The sequence below is a fragment of the Sorex fumeus genome, unplaced genomic scaffold (assembly GCF_029834395.1).
Source record: "Sorex fumeus unplaced genomic scaffold, SorFum_2.1 ptg000098l, whole genome shotgun sequence".
NCBI lineage: Eukaryota > Metazoa > Chordata > Mammalia > Eulipotyphla > Soricidae > Sorex > Sorex fumeus.
In genome coordinates, this window is record NW_026606155.1 from 15,346,072 (window position 1) to 15,372,120 (window position 26,049).

Consider the following 26,049-nt stretch of genomic DNA (forward strand, 5'->3'; position numbering starts at 1 on the left):
TTAGAGGAGGCACCAGTAATGTCTCCATTCTGAGACTTGTTACTATTTTTGGCATATCGAATACATCATGGGGAGCTTGCCAGGTTCTGCTCTGCAGGTAGCATGCTCTCGGTAGCTTCCTGGGCTCTCCGAGAGGGACAGAGGAATTGAATCTGGTTCGGCCGTGTGCAAGGCAAACCTGCTGTGCTATCGCTCCAGCCCATAAATGTTAAATGTTAAAACTAGTTAAAACTCCAAATCTGTGGAGTCTAATTCTGACTTTAAACAAATAATTACTATGCTGTTTGTCTCCTATTTTTTGTTTTTGTTTTGTTTATTGGGCCACACAGCAATGCTTAGGGCTTACTCCTGGCTCTATGCTCAGGAAATTACTTCTGCCTGTGTTCCAAGAACCCTATAGGTTGCTGGGGATTGAACCTGGGCCAAGCAGTTTCTGTTGCCAGCTACATGCAAGGCAAGCACCTTACATGCTATGCTATTTCTTAGGCTCCCTGTCTTCTATTTTTATACACATATGATTTAATTTATTTTTCTTTGAAATGAAATCTTGCAATAACAGAAAAACACAAGTGCTCATGGATATTACTTTTTCCTTGCTGGTATTCCTTCTACCAGCTTAAGGTTCTGGTACTGCTATATTACAGTCCAGTGACATTGTGTTTCTTTAATATGGTTATTTAACAATAACACATAGTTTAGCTATGCATAGTTTAGTTACCACCATTACTCTTGTAGCATGCATACATATTTTTTTTATTAGTGGAGTGTTCGGTGTTTTGTTTGTTTTTTTAATTTTAAATTTTAGAGCTTTTCTTTTTCATTTTGTCATTTTTTTTTTTTGCTCCTAAAATCTTCCCAGGCCAGGGAGATAGCTCGAAGGGCGAAGCATAGCATTATTTGCATGCAGGAAACCTGGTTCATTTCTGTGTGAAGCAACACTCCAGCACTCTCTGAGCCTAGCCCTTGTGTACTCCTCAAGTGACCAAAAGTAAACAACAGCAAGAAGAAAAGCGAGAAAATAATCAAATAATCTCTTGTTTCTTACAATGCCTTCTCCTCTGTCCTTTTTTTTTTTTTTTTTCAGTTCTGATGGTTGAACTCTGGGACTCCCTCCTTTGTAAAGCAAGTACTCTACCACAAAGCTGCATTCCACCTTCCTGTCTTCTTTTCCTGATCTGCCTTTCCATCTTTTTCTGTTATCTCCCTTTTCTTTCTTTTTTCTTTTTTTTTTTTTTCTGCAGTGCTAGGTGTATCCTCATGCGTGCAAGGCAATGTTCTGTTGTTGAGCTACACCCCTCCTGGTCCTATTTCCTTTCTCTTAAGTGGGGCTTTAATGAAAATAAAACCATAATTCTGCTTTTACCATTGAAAGGATTTTACTTTTTATGGGAGTATTTCAAGAGACAGAATTTGGTAGAATTCATGGAAGTATTTCAAAAGACAGGATTTGGTAGAATTCATGAAAAATTTTTAACAGGTGTCTTTGTATTTATATTTTTTTATGTAGGAGTACTGCTATTTATTCAGCTACTGATTAGCTGATTGAATTGGGCATGAACTCCAACTTACTTTTTTTAATTTTTTATAATTTTATTTGGCTGGAGTGATAGCACAGCGGTAGGGCGTTTGCCTTGCACGCAGCCAACATGGCCGATCCGAGTTCGATTCCTCCACCCCTCTCAGAGAGCCCGGCAAGCTACCGAGAGTATCTCGCCCGCACGGCAGAGCCTGGCAAGCTCCCCATGACGTATTCGATATGCCAAACACAGTAACAACAAAGTCTCCAATGGAGACGTTACTGGGCCTGCTTGAGCAAATTAATGAACAACGGGAGGACAGTGACAGTGACAGTAATTTTATTTATTGAATCATCGTGAGAGCAGTTACAAAGCTTTCAGGTCTAAATCTTGGTCATACAATGAAACACCCGTACTTTGACCACTGCCCATCTCTACCTCCAATAACCCCAGTATACCCCCATCCCACACCTTCCCCGAACCTGTGGGGCAGATGATTTCCACATTACTCTCTCTCTACTTTGATCACATTCAATATTTTGACACCAGACCCACCATTATTATTTGAGATTTTACCCCTACACTCAGATCTACTGAAAAGGCAACAGTAGACTATTTTCTATTGCTGGTTAAGAATAACATATGATGTCGTGTGGCTGCAGTAGTGGCTGCACAATTTTTAAATTCTGAAATTTTAACACTTAAATCTGGATGGATTTCTGCCAAAACCTGATGGGTTCCGAGATTTGCTCCTGAGTCTCTGGGATCATTGCCGTTAAGGAACTTGATCAGGAGCCAGAAATGCCATTCGTGGGTGATGACTTGGGGTCTTGTTGGGACCGGGAGGACAGGACCGACTCCACCCCCATCCCGTGAGGCCCAAAATGTCTCATCACTGCAGGCCCAAACGGAACTTTCCATTGGCCTCTGAAGGATGACGGCCACCGAGCCACCCAGAGGAAGCAGGCAGAGGGAAAACACCCTTTCCCCCGGGTTGGCTCAGCAACAGCAATCTACTACGTGGTATGGACGCATTTCTGCCAAAAGCCGCTGGTTTTCGAGATTTATTTCTGAGTCTCTGGGATCATGGCCGTTAAGCAGCTTGATCAGGAGCCAGAGAGGCCGTTTGTGGGCGATGACTTGGGATCTCGTTGGGATGGGGAGTACAGAACTGGCTCCACCCCCATCCCGTGAGGCCCAACAAATTTCATCACTGCGGGCCAAGCCTGACTGTCCAATGACCTCTGGATTATGGTGGCCACTGAACCACCAAGGGGAAGCAGGTGGTGGGACAGCACCCTTTCCCCCTGTGGTGGCCCAGCGACAGTAACCTACTGTGGGGTCTGGACACATTTCTGCCAAAAGCCACTGGATTTTGAGATTTGTTTCTGAGTCTCTGGGATCATGGCTGTTAAGCAGCTTGATCAGGAGCCAGAGAGGCCATTCGTGGGCGATGACTTGGGGTCTCATTGGGGTGGGGAGGACAGGATCGTCTCCACCCCCATCCCATGAAGACCAAAATGTCTCAGTCACTGCGGGCCCAAACCAGACTGTCTAATGGCCTCTGGAGGATGATGGCCAAGGGGGCCGTCAGGGGGGAGCAGGTAGAGCAACAGCACCCTTTCCCCCCCTGGGGTGGCCCAGCGACAGTAACCTACTGTGGGATCTGGACGCATTTCTGCCGAAAGCTGCTGGGTTTCGAGATTTGTTTCTGAGTCTCTGGGATCATGGCCGTTAAGCAGGTTGATCAGGAGCCAGAGAGGCTGCTCATGGGTGATGACTTGAGGTCTCGTTGGGGTGGGGAGGACAGAACTGGCTCCACTCCCAACTCGTGAGGCCCAAAATGTTTTGTCTCTGTGGGCCCAAACCTGACTGTCCAATGGCCTCTGGAAGATGGCGGCCACTGGGCTGCCAGGGGGAACAGGCCAAGGCACAAAACCTATTCCCACCTGGGTTGGCCCAGTGCCGCTAACCTACGGCAGGGACCCGGTGCATTTCTCCCGAAAGCTGCTGAGTTTTGAGATTTGTTTCTGAGTTCTGGGATCATGGCCATTAAGGAACCAGAGAGGCCATGCCTTCAATAATATAACTGAGCTGGAGGAAATTTGTGGGTGTGTTTCCCACATACCTAACTTTTGGCCATTTACTTTCTTGGCAAACTTTGCCCCAAGCTTTTGGGGTCTGGCCAAAGGCACAGCAGCAATTTTGGTGTATCTGGAAGTCTGAAGGTGCCATCAGGCTGCTGATGTACTTGCCTCACAGTTACAGATTGACCTGCTGGCGGCACCATACCCCCCCTTTTTTTTTGAGGCTCGTATATATCAAGTTAGGGCTATGTGCCAATTATGAGAAGTAATTGGGTTTGGGGAGAAAATTAATTCTTTTATGCTTATGATAGGACTTCTTTAATGCTGATTTATTCTCTTTCTAATGCAAATTAAAATTTTAAAATAATTTTTGTTTAAATTTATTCAAATACATGTGATATCAAAATACTAATTTTACCTAAATGGAACATATTAGAAGTGTAATATTTATGCTGCATTTAAATATTTATTAGGATGACTTTTTTAATCAAGTAAAAATATAAAAATGGAAGCATTTGGAAAATACAGGATAAAACTTATGATCAATTATAGGTTAAAGCATGGAATACAGATAGCAGACTTCTTAAATATATTTTTTGAAGTTAACGTATTTCTCAAACATACTCTAAAAGTCTCTATATTCCTTACATCTGTAGAAAGAGAATGTTTATTTCAGTGGGTTTTTATAGCTCTCCCATGAGAATGACATTCCTCCTAATTAAATTAGGAAAATTAGGTAGAAAGTAAATCTGAAAAAAAAGAGAATTGTAATTTTTTTACGAAAGCATTAAATACTTTTGATATTTTTCTATTTATTACTTCTATTTTTCATTCCTATTAGTGTCTCAAAAATATTTAAAGATATAACATGCTCTAGCTACAAAAAAACAAAACCCTCTGTGCTATTTGTTAAAATAATTATTTTTGCTCTACAATTTAGAGATTCATGGAGAACGTTGGTCTCTTTAAAATACTTTTAATGAGTAATTTCTATTGTTTCTGATCATTTTTGATTTTGAAATACTACTGATGAAATTTTAACCATTTTATGTTGAAAATGATTATCCTAGGAATTGCAATAAATAATTGATATAGAATAAATTAGCCTGAGAAAAACCTTGGAAATATTAATATTCCCTTTCTAGCCATTATATTTGTTGCTTAATTTCATTTCAGTAAATGTACATAATGTTTATAAACATATGGATAGACATAAAACTCTCTTCACTTTTGAAATGGTTAGAAAGCTTGGAATTAAAGATAAGCATTTCACAAGACCATCTTAGGTCAACTCCAGAGTTTTTCCATAACACTTGCTCTGAGTTTTCATTCAGTCGTAGAATATAAATAAAATAAACTTTGGGTCAAGATAGATGTAGGTTTGAATTGTTATATCTCCAAATTGCTTACTATCCTGAACGAGTTATATATCTTTATCTCCTCTAATAATTTGTGTCTTATTTATATTGAGTTATGAAGAATGAGTGAAATGATATTAAAGCTATGTTTTGCAATAAGAAGTAGCTTGTACTAGTGTTTCACACTTAACTAATGTTGATGCCATTGTTATGTAGTGCTTTTTTTTTTTTGGTAAAGCAAATATTTGTATGTGCTTTATGAGCATGCCTGCCATAGTACTCTTGTCACAAAAATTGTGAAAGCCTGTTGATGATGATCTTGATGTATTGTATTGTTATAATGTTGCCTGTGCGGTAGATACTTTGCTTACACTTATTTATTTTTTCTCTTGACTATTTTTGGTGAGTTGCCATTTTATAAATGATGACTAATAATTCAGAGCAATTGTTCTACCACTAGTAAGTATACAGACCTGTTTACTTAAGCATTAAACTATATATAAACTTTTAAGAGCACAAAATATGAACATTACATGTGCTCACTTCAATTTTTTTAGTTTTTAAAATTGAACTCAAAATTAGGTTACTAAAAATTCAGTTGAGGCTAGTACATGATTTTATGAAAAATAAAAATATAGTAGCAAATATATGTTTACTAATAATCTCACAAGTAGAGAGACAAGAATAGTAGAAAATATTGTGAGCTATGATGATTAGGAAAATGGCAGTGCACGAAAGAATAAGAACTGAGTCATATTTAGGTAGTTAGATGAGTAGATGTGAAAAATGTTGGATATAAGATTATAATACTCTGTACATGGCATGTGATTGGTACTCAGTATGTGTTCATCTGCTGTCAAAAGACTCTTCTAATATGTTTTCTTAGGGGAGTCATATCCTCACACATCAGGAAGGATTTGGAAAACCTGGAATTAGATATTTCCTGCAGAAGGGATAGCATATTCCAAAATCTTTTAAACGAAATTTTGAAGAAATATCTTGACTCCAAAAACGGTCACGGTCATGGTTCTCCCGTTGTTCATCGATTTGCTCGAGCGGGCCCAGTCACGTCTCCATCATGAGACTTGTTTTTACTGTGTTTTGGCATATCGAGTACGTCATGGGTAGCTTGCCAGGCTGATCTTGGACTCCAAAAACAATAATTGAAAAAATGTATTTATAATTACAAAGTCACTGATAACATTTGAAAAAAATTTACTTCATTAATAAGGCAGATTCAGCAAAGAATTTTATAAAGAGTTGGTTTGACAGAAATTAGAATACTGTGAAATTGACAGGCTATTTATTGTAGAATTTTGTTGTTATCATGATATATATAAAGCAATATTTACACAAAGTCATGTTGATTAGTTTCTGCCAGTTCTACACAGCCATTGAGGAGACAAAAATAGCCTTTACAGGATAAAATTAAAGATGAGTAAATGAGATAAAGAATTAAGTTTCTGTGTAATTACCTTGAAATCACTGTGAAATGCATTACGTGGAACACTATTGAAGAGAAGAAAGATACAAAAATGAAGGAAATTGGTTTAATTGAGAGGGGTTTCCACAAAGAACTCTGTAAAATCAACCTCCACAGATTCTAGCATTGATAACAATTGAGAGTTGATTTTTTCCATGCCTTTATATTTAAGCCAGCTTTTACTGTCATTATATACATGTACACACTTAGATAAATAAACTTTTAAATAAATGTTTGAAGAAGGAGGGCGTTGTCCTAGGATCTGATCTCCACAGTGTGCGGGGAAGCAATCACAGACTCATCAATCACCCCTTATGCATCTCTAGGCAGGTGAGAGTTCTCAAAAACTGTGGGAGACTTTAAGACCTGCACCCACATCCTCTATGTCACCCTTTGGCATGACATTGTTAATTATTTGGTCCCTGGTGTACCCCAAATTGTCACTCACTGTCACTGTCCTTCCATTGTTCATCGATTTTCTCGAGCAGGCCCAGTAACATCTCCATTGTGAGACTTTGTTGTTACTGTGTTTGGCATATCGAATATGTCACGAGTAGCTTGTGAGGGTTTGCTGTGCGGGTGGAATACTCTTGGTAGCTTGCCGGGCTTTCTGAGAGGGGTGGAGGAATCGAACTCTGGTCGGCCATGTTGGCTGCTTGCAAGGCAAATGCCCTACCCGCTGTGCTATCACTCCAGCCCGCCCCAAATTGATGTCTAGTAATATTAGGGGAAAGAGCCTCTGAGAATTATCACCATCCATTAGAAATCAGAACCTGTGCCTTTTTTCAATTGGCCATTCCATTTACTGTGGCATTTCACCAAATACTTAAATAAAATGAAGGTGACAACTGAGCAAAGAACATTAATTGGGTCTTTTGTATATTCATTAACTCAATAGTAGTCCTGGGAGATGCCTCCAGTGAATTCAAAGGCCAAAATCAAATTCCTATTGGGGTATAAACTTCAGTGGTGTTTGTTCCATTTTGAAGAAAAAGCATTTAACCCTAAATGGACAATTATTGAAGGCATGTAAATAACTTAATTACTAACAGAGGGGGCAAAGTAGAAAATGTCTGTGTTCTAGTAAGCATGTACTCCAGGAGAACCTTCCTGCCACAGGAAAACAATGGGGGTGGAGACCATCAAAGACAGCAAAAAACCCAAACAAGCAAACATCTGAAGGGATGATTGCATATCTAGTAATATTTAAGCAACATCAGGGAAGATTTTACACATTAGTACATAGCCGGTGAGCAACTGGAAGTGGAAATGACTCACTCCAGAATATGATGCCCGTTCTGACCCTATCATGTGTGCCTGCCTACCAAACAGCTGGTCTTGAAAGAATAAACACCTCACTTAGACTGTGGGGGAAATAAGTTTGGATTTCATTGAGTGAAATGAATTTGAAATTACTTATTTCTTATTACATCTTTAAGTTTTGGAACTAGAGTCCGGAGAGAGAGAGAGAGAGAGAGAGAGAGAGAGAGAGAGAGAGAGAGAGAGAGAGAGAGAGAGAGAGAGAGAGAGAGCTCAACAAGCATGCAGTAGTGCCAGTTTCCATTCTCAGCACTACAAGATTATCTAAGCACCCCTGGACTGAGATAGGAGTAATCCCGAGTACTGCTGGGTGAAGTTCCTAAACAAAACAAAAAATTAAGTTCTTAACCTTTGGATGTTTATGGTGGAGAATTTTATTTTTATAATAAATATGATTTATAAAATTTTATAAATCTCTTAATAAGCTCCTTCTCTTTTTTGTAGGTTTTTTCATCTAGTCCTGATATTAATTATGACCCACATCGCTGGTTAGCAGAAAGCAAGGTAATGACTCTTTGAATCCTTAAAATATGATTTTTATGACCTTCAAGATATTGTTAGCCATGAATTTTTTTGTTATATGACTAAACATGAAATTTTTAACGCTTCATTCCTGAGAAAGGTATTATTGCAGCTTATTTAAGAAGCTTCAGTTTCCTTATAGTATTTCACAGAACAACTGATACCTTCCCCCTGGGTGCTAGAAGGATCCTGGGTGCTAGAAGGTAATAGATGGTATTACCTATTACCACCGATAATCTCAGGTGGTAATAGAGCAAATACTTTTGGGAACCCTCTACATTTAAAAAATAGCTTAAATAATGTGACTATAAAACAAGAGAATACAGGAAGGTAAAACGGTTGATGTTGGGACAGGAGCAATAGCACAGCGGGGAGGGCATTTGCCTTGCATGCGGCCAACCTGGGTTCGATTCCCAGCATCCCATATGGTCCTGAGAGCACCAACAGGAGTGATTCTTGAGTGCAGAGCCAGGAGTAAGCCCTATGCATTGCCGGGTGTGGAAAAAAAAGTTGCTGTTTAATCATGGATTGTCAGAAAGACATCTTATTATCTCATTCTTACTTTGGACAACCTGGCAGGCTACCGAATGTAACCTGCCCACACAGCAGAGTCTGGCAAACTCCCCGTGGCGTACCCAATATGCCAAATACCAGTAATAATGATGGGTCTCATTCTCCTAACCCTGAAAGAGCCTTGGATATGGCACTTTTTAAAATCTCAGGGCTAGGACGAAGGAGACGTTACTGGGGCCTGCTCGAGGCAATCGATGAACAACAGGATGATCGTGATCGTGATATAGGCAATGGAGAAAGGGTTTACATACCATGCTATGCTAAACTTTAGGACCTTTATTATAATGTGTATTGCTTTCCAAAGTCTTCATTTATCCAAGAAAATTTTATGAAACAAGATAGCTTTTATCGAAACTTACTTAGATGTGAAGGGAGAGAAAGAGAGAAAATGCATGTTCAAGAGAGAACATGGGCTTCTCCAGAGAGGAAAAATAAAGCAAAGAGACAAACAAGTGAGATATGTGTTCAAGGGAGAACACAGGCTTGAAGAACAAGCCAAAATTTATTTATTTATTTTAATTTTTTTATTATTGGTCTTTGATTTTCGGGCCACACCCAGCTGTGTGCAAAACTTTATGTTTAAAAAATTATTTTATGTTAATAAAGTAGTGCAGAGCCTGGCACGCTCCTGCAGAGACTGTCAAGCTCCCCATGGCATATTCCACATGCCAAAATCAGTAACACTAAGTCTCACAATGGAGACATTACTGGTGCCCACTTGAGCAAATCAATGAACAATGGGAGGACAATGCTACAGTGCTAAAAAAGTAGTTCACAATATCTGATTACATTTAATATTTGAACACCAGCCTCACAACCATTATACCTTACCATTACCATATTTTGGATATTTTCATCCCGAACGCTAAACCTTGCCCAAAGCAGAACCAAAATAATTTATTTTATATTGTTTGTTATGTAGAATTTATCTTGATTCCACTTTCAGAAATAACTTTAGGCGGGCTTGGGGGACCATATATACATTACTGGGAATCAAACCTGTGTGGGTTGCATGCAAGACAAGGACAGCTTTACCTGCTGTACCATCTCCAGCCCCAAAAGAAAATTGATTTTGATCGTGTGCTTTATCTCATTAAAGACAATGGAAATATAAGTGGTAGCAAATCTTGGAAGTCTAACAAGGCAAAGGAGAAGTAAACAAAAATTAAAAATCCTTATAGTATGTTGTGTTATAGAAATCTGTAAACATTGACAAAGGAATGTAGAACAAAACAGGGCATTTTGCTAGGTAGTAAGTGTATGAAGCTGTCTGCATATCACAGAAGACTTCTGGAAAAATGCTATATTTAAACTTGGTCATATGCATAACATACAGACATGCTCTCGTTGACTGCATGTGCAATAAATGCATGGTGATGAATCTAATTAGGTGAATAGAGATGATGCCCTGGTGAGTCGATAAAGCTGGGAAATGAAAAGACTAGATTCATCTGTAGAAGCCTGTTTGCATTTAAGAAACCTCTAATTAAAACATATTAATGAGAAATTAATGGTACAGCAATTAAACTAGAAATCTTTGTGATCCTGTAAAATATTTTCTCCTTAAAAAGTGAACCATATTTTTTCTCTTGAACCAAATGTAATTTTGTATGTTTGCCATCTTCATAGTAAATATAGAATATACATGTAGAATTTGGGTGATGCATTAATAAAGTTTTTTTTTACTTCAAAATAGCAAGAAAAATGTACTTGGAATTTTCTTTCAAGTTGCAATCTTTATCATTGTTGAACAGAAAACTTTCACTGCTGTTGTTCAGTTAAATTATGAGAGCCAGAGATGACTCTTAATCATAGCTCTTTAATTTGGGAGCTAGTGAGCAGTTTTCCCTTATCATTTAATGGAATTGAACTTCTGATCAGACGAGTTGTAATACTGCATGAGACAACTGTTCCTCTACAGTGTAAAAGGGTCATGATAAGCAATGCCATGCCAACCAATTGATGAAGGAGGGATTGAATCTATTTACGAGAAAGATGGCTTAGGTTATTGATGGGCTACCATATTGTAATTCCCGTGAACTATAGTTGGACAGCTCTATAAGTATTGGAGATAAGATCTGAAATCAAAGGACAAAACTATATGGAAAGTACAATTGCTATTCAGCTAGTCCATGATGACATCTTGCAGTATTAGAAGGACCTCTGAGGGCATTTGGTAATTGTTTTCATAAATCTGCCAAATGAATTTCTTCTGTTAGTATCATTCCTACAGAAACCAGAGGATTGGTTTGGTCATTGTGTGACTTTTGCTTTGTTGGCAATGGTGGCATATTATGAACATGAAGTCCAACTAAGGGTTGCACCAAGTCTTCAGATAAATAACTGATGAAAGGTAAAAATAATACACTTCAGCAAGGAAAAGGGTTGAGATGCTTGTTAAAGGCATGCTTGTTAAAGGGTTGAGATGCTTGTTAAAGACAAGGAGTTGTCACATATTATTAGTTGGGTTTTGGTTTCATTTGGGACGTTACATATACAGATCAAATTTTATTCAGGTCAAAAGAGAACTAATGGAGTAATAACCATGTCTTTGATATTACATTATATGCTGTGGATATGAACATGAATTAAGACATGATCCTTTCTCTTGAGGAACAATTTTTTTCTTTAGGGAAACTAACACTTAGGTAAATGATTTCAATATTATATAAAAAAGTGATGATAAAGTTGCAGAAGCTACCGTGAAGCCTGGTGCCTGGAATGGATCATGAAGATAGCTTAATTAAGAGGAAATAGCATGCATTCTGAGTACACAGTTATAGGAATAGTGAAGAAGTGAAAGAGCATTATAAGTGCAGTGAAAGCTACCCAAGTGATTTGACTTACCACTCTACGAAGGTGTGAGAAAGAGAAGGACAAGGGTGTGACTATAGACCTAGGGATTTAGTTCATTAGAAGAGCATTTCCTGGTCTTTCAAAGGCTTAAATCCAACTCTACAGTAAGTGGAGAACCACGGAGGAATTCTGAACAGCAGAGTGATATGGTCATATTTGTATATACTGGAGAGAATCACTCTGACTGGTGTTAAAGGTGGATTAACAGGAAAGGCCATTTCAGAGATCTTTGGGTGAAACTCAGTTATCTGGATAAGTTATTTGGATAAAACCTGAATGTAGTTACAGTGGAGACTGAAAGGAATATATAGCACTGTCCTCTCGTTGTTAATCGATTTGCTTGAACGGGCCCAGTAACATCTCCATGATGTTAATTAATTTTTACAATTCAAGAATTGAAATTAAGGCATCATACATGTGAAGAATACGGTATACTACTGGGGTATATATATTTATGTGTGTATATAGATAGATATGTATATATATTTTTCAAGTAAATTGATGAACAATGGGATGACAAGTAATACAAGTGAAGTAATATATACATATATATGTACATATATATGTACCTTGCCTTTTAAATATATATATTGCTTTTGGGTCACACCCAGCAACGCGCAGAGGTTACTCCTGGCTCTGCACTCAGGAATTACTCCTGACGTTGCTCAGGGGACCATATGGGATGCTGAGGATAGAACCCAGATCAGCTGCATTCAAGGCAAATGCCTTTACCCTCTGTGCTATGCTCTGGTCCCTGTGGTATATATTCTTTGTGCTATATCCTTGACTATGTATATATGTGTGTGTGTGTAAATAAACATATATATATGTGTGTGTGTGTGTGTGTGTGTGTGTTTATAAACACACACTTTTTTTTAATCGAGGTCCCATGATTTAAAATACTGTTAATTATACTTTTCATGCATGCATTATTCCAGCATCACACCCACCACAAGAGAGGCTGCTTCCCTCCACCAGTGATTCCTTCTGTCCCCTCAATTCTATGACAAAATCTCAGTTGTGACTACTTTCACCATTTTTTGTTCCCTTACTATGTTTCCTCTCTCTCTCTCTCTCTCTCTCTCTCTCTCTCTCTTTCTCTCTTACTCTCTCTCTTTCTTTCCCTCTCTCTCACTTCTCTCTCTCTTGCTCTAGTGGAGGGTGACCCCTACACACATGGAAGTGAATAGAGCTACTCTGGAATTCTATAGAATTGTAAATAAGTGGTGAATTGATGATTTTTTCCAATAACTATCTTTTTTTACAAGTATATACATTTTAAAAATAATGTTAGAAATAATTCCATGCTAGTTCCTTTTAAAATTTGCACAAAATAGACAAATTCAACAAATGTAAAATTTAGTGAGTGAAGAGAATTAATAAAAAATTAAGGGAAAATATGAATAGGGCTATAATATATAAAAGTATGTTTTATCTAAGGGAATATTTGTTTTCTGCTAGAAAATATTGTAGATAATGCTGAAGGTCTGCCTTAATAACTAAACTATTGTAGTAAAAATTTCTCTGCATGGAAAAATCAGAAAAAAATCAGAACACCTGATCAGACAGAACATCTGATATAAAGGAAACATTACTTCTTTATTATGAATGTATAAAATCCTTGAGCAGGAAGCCAGAAGTAAACAAACCTATCTTAATCTACTGGAGGGCAGCTATAAGTGCCATGAGTAGTGCCATACTCAGTACCCAGTACTTAGAAGTTTACCTTGCCTTTTAAATAGGCACTTTTAATGCATCTTGCCCTATTGTTTTCAGTGCTTTATATTCCATAAGCTGTTTTCTACCCCTGAAGCTCTATATCATTCCTTCAAATCTGAGTGATGGTCTCACTGGATAGAGTATTTTTGGTGAGGTATTCATTTTATTGAGTTTGTGCACTATATTCCTCCATTCCCTCCTGGCTCACAAGAGTCTCATGTGACAGATCTACTGTGAATCCCATGTGCTTTTATTTGTATGTAAGTTCCTTTTTTTGATCTTGCTGCTTATAATATTCTGTTTCTATCTTTGAAATTTCTCATTTTGAGTACAGTGTGGCTTGGAGTTTTTCTGTTTGAGTCTATTTTTGCTGAGACTCTCCAGGTCTTTTGTATTGGTTGCCTGCATTCCTTAATCCTAGGAAATTCTTACCTATGATTTTTTTTAACATGGTTCTTTATCAGATTTGCCTTCTGTCGAGGTTTCTTAAAATATCATTTACTATTCATTTCCTTCATTTCAGCTTTTAGTTTTCTTATTTCAGCTCTTGTAATTTCTTGTGCTTTGCTGACAACCTATGTCATCGTTTTACTGAGGTCATTGGACATCCTCACAATTGTGTCATTAAGCTCATTCGCAAAGGATTTACTCAGCTGGTTCATACTGATTAGCCTTCTGTATTCATATTTTTGCTTATTGAACTTGGGCTTCTATACATCTTCCCCATAGGATTGGCTATTTTTCCTGCTATGTTAAGGTAATATGTGTGTGTGTGTGTGTGTGTGTGTGTGTATAAAGTAAATATATTTTAAATTTTTGAAGACTCACCTAAATGTATTTTATTTTCCTACTTCAGATAATTTATCAGCTTAAATATTACCTTAAGTATATCAAATTAGGATTTTAAAAAATGACTGGAGAGAGAGTACCCTGGGTAGGATGCTTGCCTTGCCTGTGGCCTACCCAGATTTGATCCCTGGCATATTATATTAGTCTGCCAGGAGTTATTCCTAAGTACAAAACCAGGAGTAATACCTGAGCACTGCCAGGTTTTTGCCCAAATAATACAAACAAAAAAATGAGGTACTTGGGCTTGAGAGATGGTACAGGGGTAATGGTTATCACCTTTACATATTTTGATCACCAACATCTAATATGTTGATCACCAACATCTAATGTTTGATCACCAACATCTAATATGGTCTCTCCAGCACTGTCAGGAGTGATCTCTTTGCACTGAGCAGGAATAAGCCCTAAATGTGCTGGGTGTGGCCCCAAAGCAAAGAAAAAAAGTATATACTTAAATTGCTAATTGTTGATTACATGTGAACAGAAAAATTATCTTTAAGATTAGCTATCTAAGAAATACCTAGTTACCCAAATTATTTGTGAATTTTTCTGTGTTGTCATGTCTCAAATAATCCTGATTTCAGACAGTCACAGGTTTTAGTCTAACCTGTTATAGGTACTGGCAAACATTTATTTTTCTCTACAGCTTTTGGAATATTATGACTGAAGTGATTTGTCATTTTCGTCCTTCTCATTTTGTAGATGAGGAAAAGACTGAAGAAAAGATGAGGGAAAGGATTTTTGAGTTTTATATAAGTAGATTGGATAACTAGTTACTAAACCTGGACTTTTGACCTCTGTGCCATTGCACTCTCCATTGGTTTTATATTTTACATATAAATACTGCACTAATTAATATTATTTTAGGGCAATGGTAACGTTTAAAAACTAATTATGTAAGAAATATTAGTACAGTATATATATTCATATTGAATGTTATAAATAAATAATCATCTTGGGTTTTGTTCTTCAAGCATAGATAGGAAAAGGTGATAGTCGGGTATTTTGAGTAATTTTTAAAAAAATATACTGTAGATTGCATACATGAAACACATTCACTTTAATTCACAGTATAACTGTGACGGTCTGGCTCTACAATCATGGGGCCAGTCAGAAAAGAGAAATGGCGATAAGCAGAGAAAGAGCTTTCTTGACAACAATCCTGAAGGTTTGGAACATGACAAACTTTTATCCTCCAAGTAACCATCTTGTCATCTTGGTCACAGGAAAGTGGGGTTTTTAGAAACAGAGAACAGGGATGCGCATTTTCAGGTGATTGGAGAACAGTGGGTGCAAGAGTGATCAGTGAATTCCCTCCTGCAGTGGTCCAATCTGGAGGCAAAGCCCTCTAATCTCAAACCCAGAATTAAGGATTTTGAGTAAGGGTTAGGCTTTGGGGAAAGGTTAAGTTGTGCTTGCCCACTGAACTTGCTGGTTTAAATTTTTTTTTAATTAATTCTCAATTTGGGGGTAGTCAATTTCAGTAGAAAAGTATTTTCTATTTTCAAATATGTATTATTATCATGGAGAAAATGTTTCTGCATGTTTATATTTATAACTGTGAAGAGAAGTTAGAAAATATGCTTGAAAGAATTATAATTACATTTCAAGGTTGATTTGGATTTGAATTTTGCAGTTTCAGTGGCCAGCACATTTTAAAAAAATACCGTTTTTAAAAAAAAATCTTTGGTTTTTATATAAACATTTCCTCTCAAAATTATATTTAGAAGTTTGGCAAAGGAATCATAGTAGTTAAAAGTAGAAAATTACAGGTCCTAATATTATTCCTAACTATCAGTTATAATTTTTTATTCAAATTTTCTGTTTTCTTGGGTTTTTAGCCTTGAGCCAATCCTTAGTAACTTTAAGTACTATACAAAATTGCAGCAGAAGGTTCAGATTAAAAGGATAATTTTTATTGTTTTACTGGATCCATGTGAATATTCCCAGCTAATTGTAAGCTGTCAACTATAAAGTTTCTTTCATTCCTTTTTTTTTTAAAAGCCTTATTTAGAAATTCCCTATTTTGGTTTATTTAGCAATACTTGTTGATGTAGTTAAATAAATGAGCTTATTATGTAATCTCTAAGATGCTCTTGTGAGTGGTTTATAGAATGGTGTTTGCACCATGATTAATAGCTTTGTCAGCTAATTATATTTGGAATTGTTAAAGTTATTCCTGTACTGCGGTCCAAGCTATTTCTTCAAGATGCTTGATGTAGGTGCTGGGAATTTAATTAATAAAACACTGGTTCTCATAATTGATGATTGGTTAAGTTTCTGCAAGGTGTTATTATGTTTTATAGGATTAATACTATATTTTGTATTCATATTCAATTCAAAACAAGTTCCTAAATATAATATTTCAAATTTTGTATAGCACTGGGTTTAAGCTTACTAGGAATAAACTAAAGCCATAGGTTATATTATATGGAGTCTGCTTGGGATTCCATGATAAAATTGCACAGACTAAGTGACTGTGGGCTGGAGTGATAGCACAGCAGATAGGGTGTTTGCCTTGCATGCGGCCGACACGGACGACCTGAGTTCGATTCCTCTGCCCATCTTAAAGAGCCCAGCAAGCTACCGAGAGTATCTCGCCCTCACCACAAAGCCTGGCAAGCTACCCGTGATGTATTTGATATGCCAAACACAGTGACAAGTCTCACAATGTTACTGGGCCCGCTCGAGCAAGTCAATGGGCAACCAAAGGACAGTGATAGTGACAGTGAGTGACTGAAGTAACAGACATTTACCTGGTTTGGGAGGCTAGAAATCCAGAATTTAAGAACAAAGCAACAGGCAGGTTCTGATGACACACCTTTCTGATTTGTGGATGGAATCCTTTCATGTGGGACCAGAGAAAGGGAGGTGAGGGAGAAGAGGAAGGAAAGAGGAGGAGAGAGAGAAATGGAATGCAAGCTTGCTTGTGTACACTGTGTCTTCCTCTTAGAAGAATATTAGCCCTTTAGAATAAGGATAGGCGATTAAGATTTTTTCAAATATCACCAATAGAATAATGGTATAACCAGATTTGTTTTTCCCATCTCAGAAATATCAGTAAACACAGGTCAGAGATGAGGATGGAACAGGTAAAAAGTATTGAAAAACTGAAAATATGAACTTATTTTCTAAATTTGCAGTTAAACTGCTGAATATGAACAGATTAAACTGGATGTTTGAAACTGGTGATCCCCAAGGACTCATTTTGTTTGGATCATGCGGCTTTTAAAACAATTGAATTGCTGGAAAATATTTTAAAAATTGAGTCATTTTGTAATAAGAGCACAGAATTTTTTTTTTTTTTTGAGATTCCAGAGACCTGAAAATACCAGGGTTTCCTTCTCATTTGGTAGGAACCTGTTGAAGTTCAGAGAAAGAGCCAGGAACACAAACCACATGAAAAGTGCCATTCTCCTCTCAATTTTCTGTTGATTTCCAACACAGGAAAAAAACTATTACTTGCATTTTGTTATTACGCATGTGATACTAATTTGTTTAGAGTAGATTTAAGAGACTGGATTTATATATTTGTATTCATGCAAATAGTAAAATAGAATGAAAGAGTGACAACTCTCAAGGAAAAAATTATGTTTTCATTGACATTTTGTTATATTGCATTTTGACGTTTATAAATGTCTCTTTGCTGCAAACCAGCTGAAAGTAAACTTTGTCATCTAGTAGTTGCATGTTTTTAGAACATTGGTCTTATTAGTAAGAAGTTAAAAATTCTAATTTAATTTAGCCTTTTGTCTCTTGTAAGTTGACCATGAATCTATACCTTTTCTCAGTACATATTTGATTATATTTTGTGCCTTCTTTCAGGATTATCTCTTTTACATTTCAGACTCTGCATACGTTTTATGTTTTTTTTAAGAATCATCCAATTCTTTCTCTGTTAAAAAGTGATAGTTGTCTCTCTGGTGCTCATATAGCAGTTTAATCTTTGTAGTAATATGTATGTCAATTCTAATAATTTGTAATTGTATTAAGTAATACCTAGTCCCAGAGCAACCCTTGAGGAAATAATTTTTAGCCTATTTCTATTGGCAGAGAGTAATGAAACCATTTTTGAAAATCTAATCTCGTTTTCAGGGAGTTCACGTTTGAAATGTGGAAAGGAAGGTTATAGATTTACATTTTGCTTAACTTCCTCACAATGTGAGACAGACTAGTTAGTACTGAGATCCTTGAGGCCACGTAGTGAAATAATTTATAAGTTTGTGGTACTGAATCAGAGCCTGTAGCTTTCTAGAATGTCATTGCAGAGCTGTTGTTTAGAACCACTAATGACTAGGAATATTTATTAGGGGTGACATTTATACATTCTTCTAATGCTTCTTCTTTCAGATTACTTTTTTAAAATGAGAACCACACCTGATGAGACTCAGGGGTTGCCAGGGCTACACCTGCAGTGCTCAGGAGACTTGTGTTTCCTGGAATCAAACTCACACATGCTAGGCATATGCTTTGTCACTTGCGCTAACTTTCAAAACTGCTATTATATATCTGTATGCCAAATCACAATATTCAAGTTGGAACCTATTGAATCTTTATTAAGTTTTCTTACTATAATGATGATAAACCTCATATTTTTATTTTCAAAACATCACTTTTTCTGTTTTATTAATCTCAAGGTATTACTTCATTATGAGAACTTAATAGATCTTATTTTGCCCTCAGTTGCATGTGTCAGGTCCTCACTTTGAAGGATACCTGATTTCTAAATGTGTGTGTGTGTGTCACATGTGTCAGGTCCTCACTTTGTAGGATTCATGATTTCTAAGGTGTGTGTGTTTGTGTGTGTGTTCCTCAGAAAGGACATACAGCCACTCCCACAGATATTTTAATTGAAAATTATTATGAAAATCTCGAAGAATGCTTTTATTTAGAAGGATAAAGATGTATATTTGTTTCAGTCACTAAAATAAATAGCAAGAAAACTTGTTTGAAAATATGTTTTTATCAGAAAGTATAGAGTTAACTTTTTTATCAGAAAGTATAGATGTAACCTCTTCTTCCTCCCCGCCCCCTTGCATCTTAACAATAATCATATGATATTCGCTGGGAACTTTGAACTTATTTATTTTTCTTGAGGAAATCAAAGTGTTTGATGAGGTGACCGCCAGGTATAGCTTATAGATTCAGACTGTGATTTTAATGTAGAAAGTCAGGAGTATTAGCCTAGGTTGGTTCTTACTTTGCTAAGTGAAATCAGTTAAGAAATCAATGACTTGCATTAAAAAATGGTAGAATCATTTTCTGACTGACATAAATCTAAAATTACTGACTAAATGATCTGGATTAATTTTTATGTAATGTATCTTGGAGATCCTGGCAAGCTACAAAGAGTATCTTGTCCGCACTGCACATCCTGCTTATTTCAACCACATCTTACAGTTTCATGGCATGTCTTTAGCCTCCTTTACTGATGTCTTTTATTCTTTTTGATGTAATTATAAATTATATATTTGGAACATGTTTTAATTCTGTATAGAATTTTTTTGTATATTGGTTTTGTACAGGTTGGAGCGATAGCACAGCAGGTAGGGCGTTTGCCTTGAATATAGTCATCCCGACCGACCCAAGTTTGATTCCTCCACCATCGATTCCTTGGCCCCTCTCAGAGAGCCCGGCAAGCTACTGAGAGAATCTCACCCACACTAGAAAGCCTGGCAAGCTACCCATGACGTATTCGATATGCCAAACTAAGTAACAAGTCTCACAATGTTACTGGGCCTGCTCGAGCAAATTGATGAACAACGGGAGAACACTGACAGTGACAATGATGTTGTATACCCCCCTTTTCTATGTTCATTTATAATTTCTAATAATTTTTGGTACAATCTTTCTTTTTTATCTTTTTATATGATAGCTACCCACATAAAATATTATCTTTACCTTTTTTTTTTCTGATTTGGATTCCTTTTATATCCATTTCTCATGTAATTGCTCCTATTAAGACTTTCAAAACTGTAGTGTTCAAAGTGAGCATATTTGTCTTTTTCCTGATCTTCAAGAAAAAGCTTTCAGTCTTTCACTATTATATTAAGTATGATTTCCTTCTTTTACCAATTTATGAGTTTAAAAAATAAATGGATATTGAGTCTTGTTAGATGATTTTTGGCCCCACTGATATATATGATCATATGTTTAAAATATTTATATTATTAAAGATAATAAGTATATTTAACATATGTTTAGTATTGGCCTGTAGCACTGCCCTCTGCTGTTCATCGATTTGCTCAAGCGGGCACCAGTAATGTCTTCATTGTGAGACTTGTTCTTACTGTTTTTGGCATATCAAATGTGCCATGGGTAGCTTGCCAGGCTCTGCCATTTGGGCGGGATACTCTCGGTGGCTTGCCGGGCTCTTGGAGAGGTAAGGAGGAATCAAACCCAGGTCGGCCATGTGAAGGCAAATGCCCTACCCACTGTGTTATCGCTCCAAGTCTGTATTTAGTATTATGTATAAACATTATACTTTAATGAATATATTTAGTAAATGTATCATAATAATATATATGTATGTTCAGAGAGACCTGTGGCCTTTCCTGGTAATTCCTGGCAGATGGTACAGCCTGGCACTGTGGTGCTTGGGGAAAACCAGGAGCCACCACACTGATGTTGGTGAAGGCCACAGTAGCCACCTATTCAGTGGTACTTAGAGGCCAATGTGGCTCACCCAGTTGTGCTGAAAGTGCGGCCACATGGTACTGGGATCTAAACCCAGGACTATACATGTGAGATCTGTGTGCATGAGCCATAGTCTAACTTTATGATCATGTGATTTTTTATCCTTTTTTTATATAGTTGATAACATTCATCAAATTGCCTATGTTGAACCATCCTTTCATCAATGGAACAAATCCTGCTTGATCATTCGTATGATCCTTTTGATGTATTGCCAGCTTTGATGTGCCATGGTCTTTTTTTCTCATGATTTTATTTAGGCATAGTGATTTGCTCTGCTATTACCAATAGAGTTTCAGACTTCTAATGTTCCAGTACCACACCCACCACCAGATTGTTAAAAGTCCCTCCACCAATTTCTCAAGGTCTGGCCCCCTCATGTCTCCTGTCCTGATACTTCACTTTAAGGTAAAGGTAAAGGCCCTCCCGTTGATCGTCGATTTGCTCGAGCGGGCCCAGTAACATCTCCATTGGAGACTTTGTTGTTACTGTGTCTGGCATATCGAATACTCTCGGTGGCTTACCGGCTCTCCGAGAGGGGCGGAGGAATCGAACTCGGGTCGGCCATGTTGGCCGCGTGTAAGGCGAACGCCCTACCCGCTGTGCTATCGCTCCAGCCCTCACTTTAGTTCTGTAAATATTGCAGTGAATTAACTGATTATATCTTATAGTTGAGTTGTCTTTTCTTATGCAATATACCATAGTTTCTCTAGCTGTTCTCAGTTGCTTGGCTCTTTTCCATATCTTGATAGTTGTGAATAGCACTGCAATGAACATTGGACTGCCAGTGTGTTTTTGAAATAGTATTTTTGGTTCTTTTGAGTAGATGCCAATAATTGAATTGATGGTTCATATGAAAGGTCAATACTTAATTTTTAGAGAAATCTCCATACTGGTTGTTTGCATTCTTGTTTCTTTTTCCACGAGTTTCAGTCTGATTTTATATTTATATTTGGATTTCCCCCTCCACCACTGGTGATTTCTCAGTTTCTTCAGTTTTTCTTCTAATTGTCTCTACACCAGATCTTGGTGTTGTGGTCACCATAGAATTTTATCGGTACTTCTGTATCTCAAATTGTGTTTTTGTGCTGGGATTAATTTAGTCTTTGACTAAATAGATTTTTTTCTATTCTTTTTGATTTGTATTTTTTCTCGTTTTATACTCATTTGTGATTCTATATTGTTAATTATGAACATGTTCAAGGATTTTTGTTCCTTTGCTTTATATTTTCCTGTGAAGAGCTCCTTTCAACATTTCTTGCACTATAGATATCCTGATAATAAGTTGTATTAGATTTTACCTAGGATAACATTTATTTCTTTTATAATTTTATACAATATTTTTATAAGAAATTTTATAGTACAGGAGAGTTTTTCTTAAGTAGGATAATTATGGATGGGATATAATTATTTTTACATAATTTTTTTTTTATATCCCCTCTGTCTCTTCTCCTTACTTGCTCTGTATCTTTTGGGTGCAGTGTCTGAGCCCAGGAGTTTATACCTGCAAAGCATGTTCTGGACTATTAAACAATGTCCAGGGGGCCTGAAGACCACTTCTGTTGATACTTAAGTCAGGCAGGTTGGGTAGTTCAATGCTCAGGCCCAGCAATGCAGTGCTATTCATACTTGGTAGACCGCAAGGACCATCCTTGTAGTACTCAGGGGCCAGTAGGGCTAAAATAGTAGTGCTCATGGGATCATGTGGTACCGGGAATTAAGCTCTGCAAGGAATGTTCCTTTTACCAGTATATGATGTGATATATGGGTCAACCCTAATACTCTATGTCTGGATATTAAATATATCCATATTTAAATACAGATTCATATTAATATATATTTGCATATAAAATGATTTATTTGGGGGTTCTCAATTCTATTTTGTTGACCTGTATGTCTTTCCTTATGCCAGTATTCTTGATTGCCAAAGTTTTATAAGAAGCTTTGAAATGGGTGAATGACCCAGCATTGTTTTTTTATTATTAACATATTTCCTGACCTTTCTAGTTCACTTGACTATTCATATGAAATTTAGGAGCAGCTGGTAAATTTCTTCACAGTAGACATAGCAAAGAGATTTTGTTGACTCTATATCCACCTTTTGGGAGCTTTTCTTTTTCCTGTTTTTATTTCTTTCCTTTCATTCTCTTTTACTTTCTCTTTTCACATCACAGGTACTTAGAGATTATTCCTAACTCTGTGATTAGGGTATTATGCCATGCTGGAGATTGATCTTGGGGCTCCCACATTGAAATCATGTGCTTCAATCCTTTCAGCTGCCTCCTAGCCCCTGTGCGGAGATTTTCTATCTTGACTGTTTTAGTTCCTGTGATCCATGTACATGGGATGTTTTAAGTAGTTATCTTTCAATTTTTCCACAAAGGTTTTTTTTTTTAGTAGTTTTAGAATGAGCTTTATACTTAAAAAAAATGTATTGCCAAGTATTTAAGTATTTTATTCTTCTGATGTTTAGGTAAATTGTTCTCTAATTTTACTTTTAGTTGGTCATTAGAAGAAGTGTATAAAATGCAATTTGTATGTATTGGTCTTAGATTTTGCACCTTGCTGTCCCTTTCAATTACTTTTAGTAATTAAAAGATTTAATGGAACAATTAAAAATTTCTTGTATGATGCCTATAATTTGCAAAACCATGCAAAGGTCTGTTTATTTTTTTTCTTTTCAGTATGTTTTTATTGTATTATATTTTTCTATGTTGGTCTTATAGAAGGACAGGCAGGTGTTACGAATGCTTTTCCTGCCTTCTGCCACATCTACCAGCACTGCTGCTCTTCTCTCTTAGAGGTCTTCCTTTATCGCATTTCTGCACTGCTTTGAGAGCTTGGACGTTCTCTTGCGGTTGCCTGAGGCATGCTCCAAACCACGTTGTTGAATAAGCTCAAGAGTTTTCGAAGACAGGCATTTTTTTGTGTGTCTATCTCTCTCTTGCTATTCCTCGCACAATCATGGAGGTGCTGAATCAGTTGATCGTATTCCTCGTCAATGGCATCTTCCCATGTTACAGCAATAGTCCCAAAGAGCTCCCAGTTGGTAGCCATTCTGGGAGTTCTCTTCTTAAACTTTGCAGTCCTTTCTCCCCACTCTGTGAAGTAGAATTTTGCACGAAGGAGACGGTGGTCCGATCCTGTTTGGAATTTTGGGGCAACAGCGACATCGGTCAGGCAAAACTGTTGATTGAATATGATGTGGTCAGTTTTGTTGTGGGAATGTCCACTGGGAGACTCCCATGTCCAGCGTTTAGATTTGGCCTTCTGGAACCGCGAGTTACCATGGATAGTCTTGGTCAACATGATGAACTCAGACAGTCTCTCACCCTGTTTGTTCCATTCTAGGTTATGGGTGCCGATGTGGAGTTCTTTGACTGATCTTCTTGGTCCTATTTTGGCATTAAAATCATCGACAATGGTCTTGTAGAAGGTGTGGTCTTCTTTATAGACCTTTATAGAAAGGGTGTTTGCCTTGCACGTGGCCAACCCGAGTTTGATTCCCAGCATCCCATATGGTCCCCTGAGCACCTCCAGGAGTAATTCGTGAGTGCAGATCCAGGGTAACCCCTGTGCATCGCTGGGTGTGACCCAAAAAGGAAAAAAAGACACTTCCACAAGTTCAGGAAATGGGGGTTCTAAGGGGAAACACACTTGCTATTTTTATCATACCTCCTTGTGTTCCCCAAGGGGCACACTGGTGTTGAGCATCAAACCTGGCTCAACACATGCAAGACAGGTATCTCATTTACCTGCATTATCTCTCCCACTCCTGCTTAACTTCTTTTTGTGGTTTCCTACTTCTTGTTTTCCCTGTTCCCTCCCACTTTCCTTCCTAAATGGGTGGGAATAGCTGGAATCTGAGATCTTGGCCATATTTGGACACTTTTATGGGTTACTATGGTAACTATAATGCTGTTTTGGTGCCAGTAAACATAATTTTGATATATTAAGGCATTATGATGATGATATAATGAGCTAGAGTTTGCTCAGAGGTTACTGGTGACTGACCTGTGCTTGTCCCTCTGTTTCTCATAAGAGGAGATGCCTTGTAGGATGCCTGGCTGGGAGTGTGCTGTGGGTCATCAATGTTAAGTTTCTTCTCTGGCCCATCTCAGTGTTCTCATTGACTTACATATACCATTTTCTGTTGGCTTATCTAACAGGATGTGACTTTTCTCCCTAAGAGTGCCCCCTCCCCCCACAGTTTGGGGGCCACACCTGGTGATTCTGAGGGATTATTCCTGGGTCTTTGCTCAAGAATCACTCCTGGCAGGGCTCTGGGAGCAGGGATATATGTGCTGACAGGAATTGGACCCAAATAGGCTATGTGCAAGGCAAGCACCCCACCCACTGCACTATCTCTTAGGGCTTCCCTGTTCTTATTAATATGGTGAAGTGCATTAGCTGCTTTTCAAATTTTAAGACAACTTTGAACTCCTGAGTTAAATTCCGTTTACTCACGATATGGAAATTTTTTTTTGTTTACTAGCATTTTTTTTGAAGTTTAAATATCTGTTATCCTAATTATGCCACCCCCTATTCAGTCACAAGTAACGAGTCCCCAGATTACATGTACTTCTATCTGGTTCTGGAAATTTAAGGGTTCTCGTAATTTTCTCAGCTGTAGTAATTTATTATGGTTCACGGATTTAGGGAAATACTTTACTATTAAAAGTTTATTCTAAGGCATATTTTAGAGACTCAAAAACTTGCCACTACAAAATATGTCCTTAGTTTTATGGGCTCTGCAGATGGCATGGAGGTTGCCTTTCATGAAAGACATTTTACATGCATTAAGGAAACAATGGTATGGAGTCTCCTAGTGTTTCGGGAAAAATCTAACCTTCGCTGTTATAGTGGATAAGGCAGAACTGAATCTGCAGATGTGGGTATTTTTCACTATCTTATTATATTCATATATATATTTATAGATATATATAGATATGTATATCTATGTAGTTATACCTATATGTCTATATATATGCATATCTATGTATGTTTTCCTGTATCTTTATTCATATCCTCCATACCTGACCTCCCTCACAGCTTCTTAGAAGTCTTTAATT

At 37.3% G+C, this 26,049-nt stretch overlaps 1 protein-coding gene across 1 annotated transcript in view; it reads left to right on the plus strand.

Annotated features, from left to right (window-relative positions):
* The window catches only part of CEP128 (centrosomal protein 128), a 512,196-nt gene that overhangs the window by 223,338 nt on the left and 262,809 nt on the right, over positions 1–26,049 (plus strand). The window contains exon 18 of the mRNA XM_056134021.1: positions 8,210–8,269. Within this exon, the coding sequence (XP_055989996.1) occupies positions 8,210–8,269 (60 nt within the window). The remainder of the gene's footprint in view (positions 1–8,209; positions 8,270–26,049) is intronic.